General features: G+C 33.4%; 3 protein-coding genes, 4 non-coding genes and 2 pseudogenes across 7 annotated transcripts; 8 read left to right on the top strand and 1 right to left on the bottom strand.

Annotated features, from left to right (window-relative positions):
- Positions 1-2,463: 2,463 nt before the first annotated feature.
- On the top strand, positions 2,464-5,577 carry LOC120202705 (annotated as a pseudogene).
- A 2,074-nt stretch (positions 5,578-7,651) lies between these two features.
- LOC120202765 (cyclin-dependent protein kinase inhibitor SMR13-like) lies at positions 7,652-7,948 on the bottom strand. The gene has a single exon (XM_039203143.1). The coding sequence runs from the start codon at positions 7,946-7,948 to the stop codon at positions 7,652-7,654; it is 297 nt and encodes a 98-aa protein (XP_039059074.1).
- Positions 7,949-10,536: 2,588 nt separating this feature from the next.
- LOC120202894 (dehydration-responsive element-binding protein 2F-like) lies at positions 10,537-11,427 on the top strand. Its single transcript, XM_039203249.1, has one exon. The coding sequence runs from the start codon at positions 10,549-10,551 to the stop codon at positions 11,356-11,358; it is 810 nt and encodes a 269-aa protein (XP_039059180.1). The 5' UTR covers positions 10,537-10,548; the 3' UTR covers positions 11,359-11,427.
- A 667-nt stretch (positions 11,428-12,094) lies between these two features.
- Positions 12,095-12,168, top strand: TRNAT-AGU. The gene has a single exon. It is a non-coding gene; the product is annotated as a tRNA-Thr (tRNA).
- A 66-nt stretch (positions 12,169-12,234) lies between these two features.
- On the top strand, positions 12,235-12,308 carry TRNAT-AGU. The gene has a single exon. It is a non-coding gene; the product is annotated as a tRNA-Thr (tRNA).
- A 484-nt stretch (positions 12,309-12,792) lies between these two features.
- Positions 12,793-12,866, top strand: TRNAT-AGU. The gene has a single exon. It is a non-coding gene; the product is annotated as a tRNA-Thr (tRNA).
- A 336-nt stretch (positions 12,867-13,202) lies between these two features.
- On the top strand, positions 13,203-13,276 carry TRNAT-AGU. Its single transcript has one exon. It is a non-coding gene; the product is annotated as a tRNA-Thr (tRNA).
- Positions 13,277-14,263: 987 nt separating this feature from the next.
- On the top strand, positions 14,264-14,725 carry LOC120202896 (arabinogalactan protein 23-like). The gene has a single exon (XM_039203250.1). The coding sequence runs from the start codon at positions 14,401-14,403 to the stop codon at positions 14,644-14,646; it is 246 nt and encodes an 81-aa protein (XP_039059181.1). The 5' UTR covers positions 14,264-14,400; the 3' UTR covers positions 14,647-14,725.
- Positions 14,726-16,237: 1,512 nt separating this feature from the next.
- Positions 16,238-18,451, top strand: LOC120202895 (annotated as a pseudogene).
- The last annotated feature ends 310 nt before the right edge of the window (positions 18,452-18,761 follow it).

Here is an 18,761-nt window from a genome sequence, read left to right as displayed (position 1 = left end):
ACCTAATATTTAGTTATTTTGCAATATGGTCCCCAACATAATGGTCATTTCATTGACGTTAGGGTAAATTACGACTCGAACCGACCCGAAAAATATATATCATTTATATAATTTACTAACATAGTTAATACTAACATAAAAAATGATAGTACATTGATAATAACTTTGTCACAACTGAAATATGACGTATATATATATATATATATATACATATATGAGGTGGATGCGACTATGTGAGCACCTATCAAGATGAGAGATTCAACCTAAAGGTATGAAATAGAAACAGACGAACAAGATAACTAAACAACCATAAACGGAACAGACGAGACGAATCCGATATTATAATAAAAGAAGATCAATAAAATAACCTAACGCCACACATACATGTTATGTAAACGATGCCTGTAAATGGGTTGCATCAAGAATTAGGGATAATAAGATGAAGGGTTCCATGGAGAACACACAAAAGAAACAAATAATTGGGGAATCAATGGTGACACTTAGTCAATGTGACCGGGAAAGGTAACCTATCATGTCTAATGTACAAAGGTTCTCTATTTACAAGACCACATCTCAAAATTTCCATGATGCTGCAGCTATTTATTACCATTTCATTACAAAAGAAATACTAAATAAACAAAAAGGCTGCCATGTTCTCTTCATTTATTTGCTTTTACACACATCGAATATTTACACCTCTTAAAATGATTTTGATTCCCTGTCTTTTTATATGGTCGTATGGGGCACGTAAAGTGAAGAAATCTTCGCATTGCATGCAGATGCAGATATATTTCAATCGATAAGTAGTGTTGGACCAATCATTTCTTTAAAAAAAATTAAAATTTTATATTATTTAATTGTTTTTAATATATTTTACTAATAATTTAAATTTTTAAATTTTTAATATAATTTCTAAAAAATTCATACCTGTTATATAAATACGTTCCTCCCTACAAATATGCAACCAACTCAAAGCGTCCCCGTTTGTATATTTAAGTGCTAAAAGAAAAGAAAACCTTTTGACTTATTTGCCAATGGTATCTATATACATAGGCTAAACAAATATTTTCTTATAAATAATTAATAAATTGATAGAATATACATATATTTTGAGAATTAAACGTGTCATTATACTAATTTTTAACCGCTATGTTACCTCTTTTGTCAATGATTTAATTGATAATATTTAAATAATTAAGTGGTCTAATTAGAGATGGGCATGGGTCGGGTTGGGTCGGGTTTTTGGTCCACCCGACCCAACCCGAGAACAAGGAATCCTCCACCAAAGATTCAACCCGACCCGATATATAACTTAAAAACCTGACCCGACCCGACCCGGAATAATAATAAAAAATTATTTTTATTCAATAAAAACAATGATATAATTGAAAAAATAATATATAGAGGGGTATTATTGTAATTATTCATAAATATATAAAGTAATTTTTTTTTCGGGTTGGGTCGGGTCGGGTGTTTTTACCCTAAAACCGACCCGATCCGACCCGAAAATCACATTTAAAAAAAAACTCGACTCAAACCCGATAAAAAATCGACCCGATCGGGTCGAGTCGGGTCAAAATTCGTCGGATTTGAGTCTCATACCCATCCCTAGGTCTAATTGACAACATATATCAGATGTAAATAAACATTTTGTTTATAATAATTAAAAAATTATATATATATATATATATATATATATATAAATAATAGATCATATCCTATTTAATCTTATTTTTTAAAAATAAAAATAAAGTCTGATTGGGCTGGACAGGCTAAACTAAAATGTGCAGTCTTTTCAACTCCAGAATAGTCCTTGTCATCAAGAATCAAAATTGTTCCAAGGGATTGGTGATTATAAAAGTTTTCTTGTTAGCTTTTAGGGGATACAGCCTAACAAGTTTTTTAGAAAAATAATATTTCCAAATCCTTAAATTTGATCATATTTAAATTATGACCTTTAATATGTATTAATTGAATGAAACTACGATATTCGATTACAATGTAGTATCTGTCTAGAATTTTTTTTTAATTATTGGCAATACACACACCTTGTAGATGCTCATGATCTCCGACACTCTCCCTTAACTACTAAAACGACTTGATGGGCTCGATGATTACAAACTCATAATTTTGCCGAAGAATTCAACAAACTAAGATTTAATCGAAAAATTATCGTACACCACTTTTGCAATCACAAACAAAAACATTATCCTAGAAACAAATGGAATTGTCTATGATTGATCTTTCCTCTTAACAAGATTTAACATCTTAGAAAGTTTGAATCCCTAAATGATTCTTATCTCTCAAGAGAATTAGTGATTGGTAATTAAACCCTAAATCATAACCCTAAGGAATATTTCAAGCTTTAGCTAGCAATTATTCTTTACTTATATTGCCTTTTACCCAATGTCTAACGGCACCAATACTTTAATTCCCATCATAAATATTCCCCCATCGATTGTTGAAAAAAATTGCACCACTCACTCACTCACTCGCCTACATGATGATGTTGAGTGGTACCAAAACTCCTTTGAGGAAAACCACTTCACTTCTCTTGAAAAACCAGTCCCATCCTTCCATGGATCAACACCATCATCTTCCTCGCCAACAAAGCACCGGTTTCCTCGGCCGCAGGGTGAGCCGGAGGTCACCTCACGCAACGGAGTTATTCCCGACGTCACCCGAGGTTCCTCCTATGGGAGATGGGATCTTCCATGTGACTCACCCGCAGCACCCTATTACGCAGACCAGCTTGCCGGACCTCTTCACCTGTGGTGCATGCAAGGAGTACGGTGCCGGCGAACGGTTCTCTTGCACTGAGTGTGATTATCAGCTCCATGATTTTTGTGCCTTGGCTCCTGCAACTCTTAAGAGACACCCCCATCCACCCTCTTCACAACATCGTTTTCATCACTAAACCTGGTATTTGCTTCATCTTTCCTTCGTAAATTGTAATTAAGTAGCATATATTAAGGGTTCATCTTTTTGCATAATAAATAATCATAATATTAAAAAAAAATAATATCCACAATGAGCTTCATTTTCGATTAACAAAAAAACCTAAACCCACCAGCTTACAAAGAGGGAGTCAAATGAACTTTACACTTAATAATATAGATATTACAAGCAATGGAGGTTTGAAATAATATTAATAATGCAATAGCTTAGCTAGCTGGCAATTAGATTCCTAAATACACATATAAGTAGGGATGGTAAAAAAACCCGAACCCGACGGGGAAAACCGAAAATCGAATTAAATGGGGACGGAAAACCGTTTATGCTAAACGGGGACGGGTTTGGTAATCCCCGCCCCGATTACCCAGCCCGATAAATATTAAAAATAATTATTATATATATATATATAATATTAATAAATTTAAATTAAATTAAAATATATATATATAATATTTATATATTTAATTTAAATATATATACCCGGCCCGATACCCGTTTAAATAACCGTTTATGCTAAACGGGGATACCTGTTTCCCGCGGTTTTCCCCGATTACCCGATGTGGATCCTCGTTTAAATCCCTGCGGTTTTTTAAGCGGGGATGGGTACGAGTTTTTTAAACGGGGACGGGGGACCAATACCCGGCCCGAACCCGGCCCGTTGTCATCCCTACATATAAGTAAGTATGTATATATATATACACACACATGGATGATCGAGGAGAGCGCAATTATCATTCTTAAAATTTTAAATTATCATATATTTTAGATATATATTTTTGTTCCTCTAAATTTTTAAGTTCGTTTTCTCCTAAAATTTTAGAAGTTCATCCTTAATATAAAATCATAACATATGTATATTGATGAATTCATACACAAGATATACATGCAGTGGGGTTTTGAAAGAATATATACATATGTATTAAATAATATAATAACATAGCTATAGCTAGTAAAGGCAATTAGATTCCAATATATATAAATACATATAAGTTTGTATGTATATGTATACATACATAGTGGTGTACATAAGATTTTATGTCATACATCTTTAGAGGTATGATTTTTTAAAAAAATAAATAAAAAATTAATAATATAGAATTGTAAAATTTTTGGATATATAAAATTAAATTATCAATAAAAATATAAAAAAAAATATCTAGAATTTTCCAAATAATTGACTACTCCAAACATTTTACTTGATTCAACTCTATATTTAGATTAGGGATGGGCATGGGTCGGGTTTTTGGTCCACCCGACCCAATCCGAGATCAAGGGATCTTCCACCCGAGACCCGACTCGACCAAAACAAGATTTAACCCGACCAGACCCGATATATATCTTAAAAATCTGACCCGATCCGAAACAATAAAAAATATTATTTTTATTCAATAAAAATAATGACTTAATTGAAAAAAATAATATATAGAGGGGTATTATTGTAATTATTTTTAAATATATAAAGTAAAATTATAATTATTTTTCGGGTCGGGTCGGATATTTTTCATCCTAAACACGAACCCGACCCAACCCAAACCTAAATTTAAAAAAAAAAACCCGACCCGATTGAGTAGGATCAGATCGGGTCAGAGCCCATCGAATTCGTGTCATATGCCATCCCTAATTTAGATACATAAATATATACATGCGGCGGAGGTCGAAAGAAAATATATATTAACGCTTTATTTGTATATTTTATATATGATATTATATAAGGTATTATAAATTTTTTTGATAAATTAATAATTTTGTAATATATATATTGACAATTTATTATCGTATTTTGTAGCTTATTTTAATTTATCTGTATGTAGCGGCTATAGAGTGTAGACATTTTGACAAATATTGAAATAAATAATATATATATATATATTGAAATATAAATAAAAGATTAAAAATAATATTAATATTATTGATACAATTTTATGATAAAATATTGAAATTTCAGTTAAAGGTGGAATATTGAAATCTCGGTGCGATATCTGTGCCAAACCCACCAAAGGCTGCGTTTTCAAATGCAATGCCTGCACTTTCCAAATGCACCCATGCTGCGCCATGTTGTCAACCCAAATCAACATCTCGGTCCACCCGCACACGCTCCGGCTCTTGCCGGGCCTGTCGCCGAGCTCGGACCCCACCGGCGTTGTGTGTGGCGAGTGCAACCGTCGTAGGTCGGGGAGAGTGTACCAATGCACAGTCTGTGATTACCATCTCCACGCGGTCTGTGCCAAGAACATGGTGAATGGACTCGAAGCCAATGGGATCAAAGGGTTGGATAAACCGAGCATGGTCGCGACCGCCGCGAGGGTCGCTTCGCAGGTGGTGATCGAGTTCATCGGCGGGCTGATCGAAGGGATCGGAGAAGGCGTCGGGCAGGTGATAATTCAGTCGGCCACGAGAGGAAGGTGCTGCACTAACAGATCAAACAGGGCTGCATGAAAATAAATTAAAAACAATAATTCTTCATTAATTAAAACTATATGTTAATTAAAACGATATTTTTTGTTTGTTTAACAGATGATTGGAGCTCTGGGTTTATAGGTTGAAGATGGGAGGTGTTGCAACTATTCATATATGATTTGATGGTGTCAAGAATTGTTATGATATTTAAAGTATGGTTTTTTGTAAATTGTTTGGTATATTCAATATAATTATAAAGTATTGTTTCTAATTATCTAGGGTTATGATTTATGTGTATTTTTTTTATAATTTAGAGTTTAAATGATGATATTGTGAATAGAGTAAATTAGGTTAAAAATATAATCTTCACAATAAGTATATACAATACTCGATTCAGATTAATCGATTAATAGATAAAATACTAATAATTAAATAAAAAAATTAAACTTCAAAATAATATTTTTATAAAATTATAACAAATATTTTTATAATTTAAATTTACCTAACGCATGATTAACCAATATGTTCATTTGAAAGTATTCATTACATTGGATTCCCTTGCCACTTCCTCTGACATACACACCATGTAAATTTGACATTAAAATTATTATTATATTATTCCATATCATCATTTTCATTAAGTAGACGAATTAAGATTAATGACAAATGACTAAAATAGAATTAAAGCATATGTTAAGAGTAAGGATGCGGAGCAGCTCGTGAGTAGTTCAAATTCGACTCGATAAACGATCGACTCGAGTTGGTTCGACTCGAACTCGACTCGAGACCTTAACGAGTTGAGCCGAGCAAAGTCTAACTCGACTCGATAGGTTCGCGATCAACTTGTTAAATTTTTAAAATATATTTTTAGTAATTACTTCAAAATTATTTCATTCAAAAACTAAATCTAAATAATAATTATTAATAATAAATAATAAATAATAAATTAACTAATATATTAGTTTTTAATAAATAATAAAATATTATTAACTAATAATATTATTTTAATACCAAAAAAACTAACACAACCCTAATATCCTAATATAGTATTAGTAAATTTTATTTTTAGTTAAAAAAATAAGATAATTTTTTTAGTGAGCTTAACGAGCAACGAGTCTAGCTTAACAAGCAACGAGTCGAGTTGAGCAACAAATTTTTTTAACGAGCACGATTCGAGCACAATTTTAACGAGCTTAACGAGTAACGAGTCGAGTAGCAACAAAATTTTTTAACGAGCACGAATCTAATACTGCCCAACTCGCGATCGACTAACTCTATATGCACCCCTAGTTAAGAGGTGATATTATGAAGTCTTGTGGAAGGAAAGATTCCCGTTGGCATGTATATATAACGAGCTACAATTGAAGAAGTGTGGGCTTTATGGCATTTGAAAGAAGATTAACTGGCAATGCTTATGCACTGAAGTTACAAGAGAATATGTCAATTTATTTTTGAACGATCCCAAGTGCTAGCCAAAAGGCGAATAGGAAGCTTCAAGCGATCTGGGATCCCACCTTTGATCGAGATGAAGGTGTAGTTTTCGCTCTGATCTCCTTCGACGATCGTCTGATAAGACTAGTTTTGAGGTATATAGTTATTTGTTTTTTCGAAAGACCACTTCTCATTGTTTGGAATTTCGAACAAACACCAAATCCATCAAATCTGAGAAAGCTCCCAAACTTCTACAAATGATGAATTTTTTTGTTTAAGTTCGAGAGTTTTGAATATGGTTTGACAAAAACTATATTAATAAAGTGATAATCAACATAACAAAACCACTAAAGTTATGTGTATGATGAGGGTCAGTCCAAAGTAATCAAGATAAAACCTTAAAACCGAGTGGGCAACGAAAAAAAATAACACAACAAAACAATCTAGCAGGTAACATGTGCATAAAAGCTAGCAGCGACGACATATTTCATGGAGATAAGATTATACATTAAATGATCATGATGTCCCTATCAAGTGGAAAAAGTTCATGAAGGAAAGTGTGAGAAAGCTGAAGAATATTGAATGCATTATTGATTATTTGTTTTTGGTTGCCGGTTTCAAGGCTTTGCCTTAATTAATTCGGACCGACCCGCGTCACACACTTTATTTTGGTGGGTGAGTCTCCCAACAGGGATTTCGAGGCGTAATATTTAGGGTTTAAAAGTTCAGAGGATCATCCTAATGTTAGTTAAACATAAAGGAAAACGCATCATCCATTACCATTACATTAAAGATTTAGACCTTCTTAACAGGCTGAAGCAGTAGTTCATTGATACGTGAAGACTTGATAGTCAAATAAGAGAAAGAACTAATGACATTTTTGAAATGCAAGGAAGAAGAAGATCTCCACATCTTGTGAAGCAATGAAGGTCCTAGTACTCAACGACATCTTCGGAGCAACTTTGGGTTTCATCGGAGCCGGCGGACAAGCCGAAATCTCTGATATTTTGAACCCTTTCCCCTTTGGAGTACAACATGATCCAGTGTCACTCTGCAAAGCTTGGAAGCCATTGTTATCCGTCGACGATCCCGCATCGCTATCTCTTTCGACCTCTCGCCGCCGTCTATAACGTCTTCTAGGATTTCTCGTCGCGGTTCGGGCCATTTTCGAGGAGCTCAAAACCAGATAGGTGTTGCTAACCTGATGAGACTGGCAATGGTGATTGATTGTGTATGAATAAGGACTATAGCTAGGGTTTTAAACAAGTATTTCGAAGTAAAATCCAATGAAATCTTACAGCAGCAATTAACTACTACCACTGAGAAGAAATTAAATGTTTATTCCAAAACTCTACCGAATCACGATAAGGATGGAACACGGTTTTACGAAGATTGATGAATGTATCAATGTCAACCTACGAATTGTGCCTAAGGTGTCGAATTTTTGCAAACTTTGTGAATAGTTCCATGATAAGTAGCATGCGAGGTAGATAAGATTGATTGATCGTTGAGATCCATTAATTGTTTGAGTGATCAATGATGTTTATGTTGTCACACTCTGTGTACAGGGATAGATAGAGGGACGAGTTGGAGCAGTAGACCCTGAAAATTTCAAATTAATATATATTTTATTTTTTTTAATTTTTTCTAGTGATAATTTATTTTTAACCCTTAAAATTTTATAAGTTCGTCTCTCCTAAAATTTAGAAGCCTAACATAAGATCCTAAGTTCGTTCTCGCTTGTATGAGTTCAAAGACATTTACCTTAGAATGTAATATATCCATCTTGAAATCCTAATGGGTTATTTGGTTCGGGGAATGTGGGATTCCCATGGGAATGGAATCCACACTCCCCTGTTTGGTGGGTCGGGAATCTCATTCTCGGTAATGTTTTATTACCAATAGTGAATTTTTTGGGGTATATTACCGGGAATGTCATTACCCTCTTCCCTTAAGTATTATTGGATTACCGACGTTTTGGACTAAAATGTCCTTAATTTTTTTTTTCAAAAATATCCTTATTCTATCATTGAATAATAAAATTCTACGAAGGTTAAATTACAAATTTATCCTTTAACTATTTTAGATTTACAAAAAAAGTCTATAATTAAAATTTTATATGAAGTTCAAGGGTTAAAATAAAATTTTACCATTTCATTAAACTTTTTTATATTTTCAATTTTTTAAAAAAAATTATATAAATTTTATGAATTTAAATTTTTTAAAGAATATATATATATATATATATATTCCAACTTGTTAAAATATATATATATAATTAGGACAATTTGGTCAAATATACATTCCAATAATCTTTTATTCCTCTAACCAAATATAGTAATTTTACATTCCTGATAAACAAACCAAACACAAAATACAACATTCACAGTAATCATATTCCTTGATAATATTTTATTCCTATTGGTAATCTTACATTCCGTGAACCAACGCACCCTAAGGGAGATTAAGTGAGAGAGATCATAACAAGATGATTAGAAAATTAAGTGAGAGAGAATATTACTACAAATAAATAATATAAACTTAATTCGACCGAATCAAGTCAAGGTCTTATCCATTAATTTTTCATCCATTATTATCTAATATAAACTTAATCATTGTTATTTATTAGTGATCTCGGTGGTAAAAGAATTGTTATTATTCCTTAAAGTCTCAGTTCGAGCACTAGGAATGTCGAGAGTATGAGCGTTTAATATTAAAATGTTAAGAGTTATCTTTAAATATATATTACCATATACTTACCTCATATTAATAATAATAATAACAATAACTAAGGCAGAGAAAGGCCTTGGGCCTTAGTTAACTGCGTTAATTGCTTGTGAATTTGTTAGGCCCAAAGCGACCAAACCCCAAGCAGTGACCAAATTTAACTCTTAACATGGTGGTGACTTCGTATTAATTGAGTTAAAAAAATTAAAATAGATATAAGTACATTTATTTTTTCTCTCCCAAAATTTCTAACTTTACCTAAGGAGAGATAAATCGAAGGGTCGAGTGGGACAGTTGTCTCCTAAAAATTTTAAATTTTTATATATTTTAAATATTTTATTTATATTTTTTATTAAAAATCTGTTTTTTTTTTAACTTTATAAGCTCGTCTTCCTTTAAAATTGTATAAGTTCACCCATGACATAATTTTTTTTAATGGTATTTATTTTCATATTTATTTATATATATAGATGGAGATGCAGTCAAAGTAACAGTGATAGTAAATAGCAATTGAACATGTGAAAACCTTGAAGGAATATGGAGAGATTGAGAGGCATGGGAAAGAGGTGAAGGGCGGGAATCAGGTGGAGAATGGCAGTAAAACATGTGATGGTTGGCTCGTGAATGTTTCCAATGTTTGTGAGGTGCACTTCTCACATCATCTTTCACTTATTTACTACACTCCAAGTCCCTCATAGAATCCAAGGCCGCCATTACAACTCAAACTAATTTCATTTTTGATCAACGTTTCTCAAACCTATCGTTTAATTAAAACATGGTATGGGGTTTAACACTAATGATCTAAACTGGAAGATGAGTTGAATCTTGTTGAGGGTGTAAAATGAATAAATATGGGGTTTCCATTGACGAGATCTTGAAAATATTTCTGGCTCCTGCTAACGGTCACAAGAGCTTGAACGAACGTGAAAGCATTTAAACCTTCTACACCTTCTCCCGTTGCCTACAAATCCCGCGCCATTCACTCCCATGGTTCCACAGCTTCACTCTCTCAACTCCACTCGCATGTTCTTCATCCCAATGGACACCTACAAACGATCGCCATTGAAGCCATGGAAGAAAGGTCCAACTCGAGGCAAAGGCGGCCCTCAGAACGCTTCCTGCCAGTACCGAGGCGTCCGCCAACGAACCTGGGGCAAATGGGTGGCCGAAATACGAGAGCCAAAGAAACGAACCAGGCTCTGGTTAGGCTCTTTCGCCACCGCCGAGGAAGCCGCCATGGCGTACGATGAGGCCGCGAGACGACTATACGGCCCCGAAGCTTACCTTAACCTCCCCCACCTTCAACAAGTCCCGATTAATAATCCGTCCAACAGATTGCACAAGTTTAAGTGGATCCCTTCCAATAACTTCATCTCAATGTTCCCTTCTTCTTCTCCTGGTTTGCTCAACATAAACGCTCAACCCAGTGTTCATGTTATTCACCAGCGGCTCCAAGAACTCAAGCAAAACGGGGTTTTGAAACCGAGCTCATCTTCTTCTTCGTGTGAATCAAAGACCGTGGTTGGAGATCATCGGATGAAGGAGAAAGGTGTCGAGGTTTCATCAGAGAAGCCACAGATTGATTTGCATGAGTTTCTTCAGCAGCTGGGGATAAAGAAGGATGAAAAAAACCCCGAAGAATCAGCTGATAATGATATTGCAGAAAGTTCAACAGCAATGGAGTCTTCAATGAAAGATTACGACGATTTTGCAGCATTTGCAGAGAATAATTTCAATTGGGACGCCATGATTGACATGCATGGAGGAGTTGAGTCCAGCTTCCAAGTTCATGATGATCACACTTATGAAGAAGAGCTAGCTTTTCCTACTTCTATTTGGAACTTTTAAAATAGTTTTAAATGTTCGTCAAATCTTTTGTTGAATCGACATTTGAGGTTGGAATATAAAGATTTGATCGATGCTAGTTTTAGACATGTTTTGATCTTGTTGTATATTGTAATGCTATGCAATAATGGTAGAAAGTTTTGTCTAAATTCATTTCTCTGTTGGCCTCTAAATTGTTTTCAATACCGTTCCTCTTACATCAAGTAGATAACAACAAGTTTTAGTCTATATATATATCTTTGAACAAAAGTATGTGTATGTCACACAATTCTGTAAAGAATATTTTGGATAAAGAATTTTAAAGAGTAACTTTTTTATAGTCTATATACAATCTATCTCCTATCTCATGTTAAATATCTTTTTTGGACTCTAACTCTGGTTAGATTTATAAGTTAGTTCTTGTAACTCAATTGATTAGAACACTCTTTTAGTAAGCGGGAGGTATTGAGTTTAACTCTAAAAAATAGCATATTGTTACTCTATCATCTTAAATATGTCTTTCTTATACTCTTAAGTCATGTTAGATTCACAAATTAGCTTTTATAGTTCAGTTAGTTAGAGCACTCGTTTAGTAAATGGGAGGTCTTGAGTTTGACTCTCAACAAGAGCACAATGTTATTCTTTCATCTTCAATGTCTTTCTTATACTGTAACTCATGTTATATCCATAAAAGCACAATGTTACTCTCCCATCTTCAATATCTCTCTTATGCTCTAAGTCATGTTACATTCATCAACTAGCTCTTGTAGCTCAGTTGGTCAGAGCACCCGTTTAGTAAGCGGGAGGTCTTGAGTTTAACTCTCAACAAAAGCATAGTGTTACTCTCTCATCTTCAATATATATCTCTTATTCTCAAACTCATGTTACATTTATCAGTTAGCTCTCGTAGCTCAGTTGGTCAGAGCACCCATTTAGTAAGCGGGAGGTCTTGAGTTCAACTCTCAACAAAAGCATAGTGTTACTCTCTCATCTTCAATATATCTCTCTTATTCTCTAATTCATGTTACATTCATCAGTTAGCTCTCGTAGCTCAGTTGGTTAGAGCAGGCGTTTAGTAAACGGGAGGTCTTGAGTTTGACTATCAACAAGAGCATGGTGTTACTCTCTTATCTTCAATATTATCTCCCTTATGCTCTAACTCATGTTACATTCATCAATTAGCTCTTGTAGCTTAATTGGTCAGAGCACTTGTTTAGTAAGGGGAGGTCTTGAGTTCAACTCTCAACAAAAACATAGTGTTACTCTCTCATCTTCAATATCTCTTTTATTCTCTGACTCATATTACATTCATCAATTAGCTCTCGTAGCTCAAGTGGTCAGAGCACCCATTTAGTAAGTGGGAGGTCTTGAGTTCAACTCGCAACAAAAGCATAATGTCACTCTCTTATCTTCAATATATATATCTTATTCTCTAACTCATGTTACATTCATCAGGTAGCTCTTGTAGCTTAGTGGGTTAGAGTACCCGTTTAGTAAGCGGGAGGTCTTGAGTTCGACTCTCAACAAGAGCATGGTGTTACTCTCACATCTTCATATATCTCTTTTATGCTCTAACTCATTTTACATTCATCAATTAGCTCAGTTGGTCAGAGCACCACTTTAGTAAGTGGGAGGTCTTGAATTCAACTCTCAACAAGAGAGTAGTGTTACTTTCTTATCTTCAATATATCTCTCTTATTCTCTAACTCATGTTACATTCATCAATTAACTCTCGTAGCTTAGTTGGTTAGAGCACCCGTTTAGTAAGCTGGAAGTCTTGAGTTTGACTCTAAACAAGAGTATGTTGTTACTCTTTCATCTTCAATATATCTATCTTATGCTCTAACTCATGTTACATTCATCAATTAGCTCTCGTAGTTCAGTTGGTTAGAGCACCTATTTAGTAAGTAGGAGGTCTTGAGTTCAACTCTCAACAAGAGCATAGTGTTACTCTCTCATCTTTAATAGAATGCTTAATTTGGATATTTAGTTTTTTTATTAGTGCTTTTTAATATTCCTATTCATATATTTAGTTCCATTATAAAATAAATTAAACTTTATAATATTATTTTATTCAATTCTAATGTATATTTTTTATATTTTATATTTTTAAAATATTTATATAGTTTTCAATATAATGATATTCATATAACATATTTCAATTTTATTAATTTTTATAATTATTTTTAAAAATAAAAATTCTAATAACCAAATTTTTAATAATTAATTATCCAAACAAAATAATCATTAATACTACTATTTTAAAATAACTTAAAAAATATGAGATTCAATAATTACTCGAGTCGTCAATGATATTTATTTTGTCACACCTTGTATGAGTTTAAATATAGACTTGTACCTTAAGAATATAATATTTCTTTACTTAATAAAAAATAAAAAATATTAAAATTTATTGTCCAAACAAACCATATTTAAAATAAACTATGTAATGGAGTACATTTTAACATAAAAAGAATATTTCCACAAATGATTTTAAGAAAATGAAAAAGGTCTTTAAAATATTTTGAAAAATCTAATAAATAAAGAAATATGACATTTTCCATTATTTTAATATTTTTTTACAATTATTTTTTCACTAGTGATATACTAAATAATAATTTTAAAAAATCATGTCTAGATTCGAATAAGATTGATTTGTTTTTATCATTTAAAAAGAAATAAAAATAAAAATAATATTTTATATAATTTAATAGTTATTTTATTTTAAAATTAAAACAATATAATTTAATTTTGAAATTTAAAATCCTTAGCATTTATAAATCAATTCGTTAAAAACCCATTCAAAATTTTGCATTGCTCATCCCGCAAAACATGCAAATAATTAAACACGTAAACATTTTCAGCGACGAAATCGAAAACCGTCACTAAAAATAGCCATAAAAGGTCACCTATAAAACCACCCTCCCCACCACCATTCTCCTTCGACCTGCAACACCAAATCAAATAATAAAAAGAACACCGACGAACATCCGTCACCGATAAAAGGGCAGGTCTCTCTCCTTTTACGGTGAGTTTGTTTCTAGTAACTCTCTTTCTTTACACGCCATGGACATGAAGAAGGTTTCCTGCGCCATCATTGTTGCCGCCGCCTCCATGAGCGCCGTTATGGCCGCCGGCGTTGCCTCATCTCCCGCCCCTTCTGCCGGTGGATTTGATGCTAGCGCTGCTTCCGCCTCGGTCTCGGCACCTGCCCCGGGCCCTGCTGCTAGCGCCGCTGCCGCCACTTTGCCCGTGCTTGGATCCCTCGTTGGAGCTTCGATTGTTTCTTTGTTTTCTTACGTTCTGCAGTAAGCTGATGGATGCATGAGAGCGGATGTTGAAGAAGGAGAAAATGGAGCTTTAATTTATAATTTCAACTATTATATATATATATATATATATATCGTCACTTGGTGTTCAATTCTTTGGAGCTTTAATTTATTTCTTTTATTTTTTATTTTCAATAAGTTTGTCTTTATGATATAATTTCTTCTAACTTTTGACAAGTTTTACGATTATTTGGTCATTGTTTTTATTTATATTTTTCTAAGGTTTGATTAGACATAACCACAATTGATCAATATGACACTTATCTATTATATTGTTGATACTGCTTTGAACCCTCGATTGGATTTGAATACACGTTGTGCGTTCGTAGATAGCTTTTCACATTACTGGAATCTGATTTGCGGTTCGTCAGTGGTCTTTTAGTAGCTTGATCATTTTTGTGGTTCGTTTGTCGATACAATTAGATCTGTTTGTATCATCTTTGTTCGAGTTTTCTTAGTTAGATTTTAATCTTATGTAACCTTAAGTTGCTAGTTTTGTTTGAATGATTATAGGAAATTATCCTAATTATGTGCTTAATTTACTATTACGATTGTAAATATTTATTGTAATTTAGGATATTTTTTATTTTTGAATAAAATTATCGATTTTCTTTTTTAAAAAACTATAATATTAAAAGAGTTTTAAATAAAGGAAAATCCACACTCAAATTGTAATATATTTAAACAAAACTCATTCACCTATACTTCTAGATTAAAAGAATCCCTAAACATTCAATTTTATTATAATTAAAAAAATAAAAGTGTTATGAATTTGGAAAATAATAAATATAAATTAAAGTTTTTTAAAGATCTGTTTATATGTAAGTATTGCAGGTGGAATAAAGATTCATATTAGTTTATTTAACTTTTTAAAGAAATTATATAAAATTTACTTACTATTTTTTTGATCCATTTATTTTATTAAGATATAAAATTAATACAAATTTCAATTCATTAACAAAATTTTAATTATTTTAGCTTCTGTAAACTATATATTAATGTGTCAATGAGTGTTGTCACAAGTGGTTGAGATTCATGAATTTGAGTTTGTAAGACCAAGTTCGAATCCCACCACCGTCAATCTTGTGGGCAATCTGTAAAATCCTATGTAAATCTCAATTAGGTCATAGGTATGCCCTGGCCCTGAACTGGGGAGCCACCCTTGACCTAAACTTTTGTGTACCAAAAAAACTATATATTAATGTTGTAATAATCAATGATTAAGTTTTTACTGGAAAAAAGTCAATGATTAACTAAATAATAATAATAATATGAATAAAATTATAATATAAAATAATAAATTATAATTATTATCAAAATTAATCAGAACAATATATAATAAATTAGATTTAAACGATTAAATTAAAATAAAATTAAAAAAAAACTCAACATCTAATATTTTATTTGGGCTCAACAGCCCAATTAGTTTCTAAACTCCCGGAAATCCCCCTGGCTCCTTGCCAAATAAAAAACTGCCACGTAATTAAAAAAATAATGGCATAAATTGTAAATATAAAATATTCCAAGGGCAGTGAGTCAAGTATCAATAACTCAGTGGAAAAGCATTCGCTGGCAGCGAAAAAGTTGTAGTCTTTATAAATAAACGTAAAAAAGAAAAGAGAAAAAAAATTCAAAATTCAAAAATAAAAAATCATATGATCAAAGATCGTCTTCCTCGTCTGGATTTCTCCGATTATTATAGATAAACTCTTCGATTAAGGTATGGGTTTGATTTTTTTTTTCTAGTTTTATTAATTTTCTTTGTTTATTTAGATGATGTTAAACTTCAATATTTTTTGGGGGTTGGTTGGTTGATTTCTTGAATAAAGTTTGGTGGAAATTAGATATGAGGAAGGGATGAATTTCTTATTATTTTTTTTCATTTAATTTGCATGAAATAGGAACCACCAGGTTCGATTTTGTCGGACAAGATCGGCCAAATAAAATTTCAGGTAAGGGGTTTTCTTAATTAATTGTTTCCTCCCTTCTTTTAAAGAAATTTAATTCTCCGATTGGGTTTTCTCTTCATTTTGATGATTTAGGTTGCTTTTGTGCTGATTATAATTTGATTTGCGCTTTGGGATTTTTGGGTCAATTGGATTTGTAGGGTTTTTGTTAAATTTGGTTTGCTGTAGATGCTAACTGTTAATTATTAGTTAGTAGGTACTGTGGAATATATGCTTGCTTCTGACGCTAATAATATTCATAAAAATGAAAGAAGGGGAAATTTTGATAAAGAAGATGTAGGGAAGAGCCCTAAATTATTTTTTTTTCCTTTAAGTGAACTAATTTTCATTGTAGTTAGGAAATTATTGCCTTTTAGCAATGGCAAAGATGCGTCTATTCCACGACCCGAATCGGAAACTAATAACAAAGCACTATCCAATCCACTGATTGTTAAGCATGTGAACTTTGTAAAATAGATACAACAGACATGACTGTCGGAATATAGTCTATGAGAATTTTGCCTGGAACGTTTGGTCAATTGGAAACCTGTCTTCCCAATGACATCAGCATGTTACCTTGCTAAACTAGTGCAAGGATGGTGTATGTTTGACATATGTATGCAATATTGGTGTTGGCTGCCTCTTGATGTTATTTCTCGATCCTGCTCCCGCACCCTTGGACATTGATGTTTGCACATCATGCTCATAACTGTTCTTTTAATCAGTTTTTTCTCTCTTTTTTTTTTGTATTATTGTCAGCTGACTCAGTATTGCCTCTTTCAAGGCTCCATTGTAAATAAACTAGTTATCCTCGTCACCTTATATCTCTACAACTAGCAATGATATTTATGCTTGATTCTGATATAATGTTGTATCGTGCAAATTGATGATTACATGCTTAGTATGTGTCCTCTGGGTACCTAATTCGGTCTCCCTGTTTCTGACTGAGGTTGATTCATATCCATCTTGAAGAGTTGAATCACTTCTGGCCCTTCCACTGGTCTTTTTTCTTATATTTTGTTTTAGGTTCCTCCTTTTGTTTCAGATTACTCATAGTAAGGTAGCATCCTTGCAGGGGATTAGAGAATATGGAGTCTCATGATGAGACAGGGTGCAAAGCCCCTGAAGGCCCCATCCTTTGCATCAACAACTGTGGCTTCTTCGGAAGTGCAGCTACAATGAATATGTGCTCCAAGTGTCACAAGGAGATGATCCTGAAGCAGGAACAGGCGCAACTCGCAGCAGCATCCATTGGAAGCATTGTGAACGGCTGCTCAACCGGGAATGGTAAGGAACCAGCAGTGGCTGCTGCTTTGGATGTACAATCAGGAAATGCCAACTCAAAGATAGTCTCGGCTGGACTAACCGTTGATCCATCCGGAATGACTTCAAGTGGGATGAAGCCGAAAGAGGGTCCCAATAGGTGTACCAGATGCTGCAAACGTGTTGGTTTTGACAGGATTTAACTGCAAGTGCGGAAACCTCTTCTGTGCTGCTCACCGTTACTCTGACAAACACGAATGCCCTTTCGATTATCGTGCTGCCGGTCGTGATGCTATTGCAAAAGCCAACCCCGTTGTTAGGGCGGAGAAGCTCGATAAGATCTGAGAGAACCCGGATCAAGATAAGTGTGAAGGTTTTATGTAAGTTGGTTGCTTGTCTCGTCAGTTGTCCCCTTGTTCGATATTACATGTTGGAGTCCATCATAGAAAGGGACACGGTTGAAGTGTAAGTCTAAATTTCCCCAGTTTGTGTAAGTCTTTATTTGTGCTGGTTTGATGGACATCGATACGATCACCTTGTAATGCTTCTTTGTGGTATGCATTTCTTTCTAGTTTACTATGCCTACCGAGTTCGAAAACTATGTTCATATTTTGGGCCTCTGTTATTTGGGTTTTGGAGGTAAGTTCGAAAGATAACGACTCTTTGGAGGCTCAATCAGTACAATGCAAGCCAACATTGAAAAACTTTTCAACTCCTTAGAGTTTCCTTCTTGAATTTCTTTTTATCAAACCTAGCCAAAGTCTAAAGTCTACAAAAATAAAAGGTGAAAACATTGAGGGTAAACATAAGTTTTTAAAGTTGAGTGATGAAAGCGTAATCTTATTAATAGTCCAGTGACTCTAGTTGTAGTTTAACCAAAATAAAATAA

This window comes from Hibiscus syriacus, unplaced genomic scaffold, assembly GCF_006381635.1.
Source record: "Hibiscus syriacus cultivar Baekdansim isolate YM2019G1 unplaced genomic scaffold, ASM638163v2 tig00009009_pilon, whole genome shotgun sequence".
Lineage (NCBI taxonomy): Eukaryota > Viridiplantae > Streptophyta > Magnoliopsida > Malvales > Malvaceae > Hibiscus > Hibiscus syriacus.
The sequence above is the reverse complement of the archived record's forward strand: the minus strand, read 5'-3'. Positions and strand labels throughout refer to the sequence as shown.

Coding starts and splice junctions, on each gene's coding strand:
- LOC120202894 (XM_039203249.1), top strand. CDS start 10,549: ATGGACACCTACAAACGATCGCCATTGAAGCCATGGAAGAAAGGTCCA.
- LOC120202896 (XM_039203250.1), top strand. CDS start 14,401: ATGGACATGAAGAAGGTTTCCTGCGCCATCATTGTTGCCGCCGCCTCC.
- LOC120202765 (XM_039203143.1), bottom strand. CDS start 7,948: ATGGCCCGAACCGCGACGAGAAATCCTAGAAGACGTTATAGACGGCGG.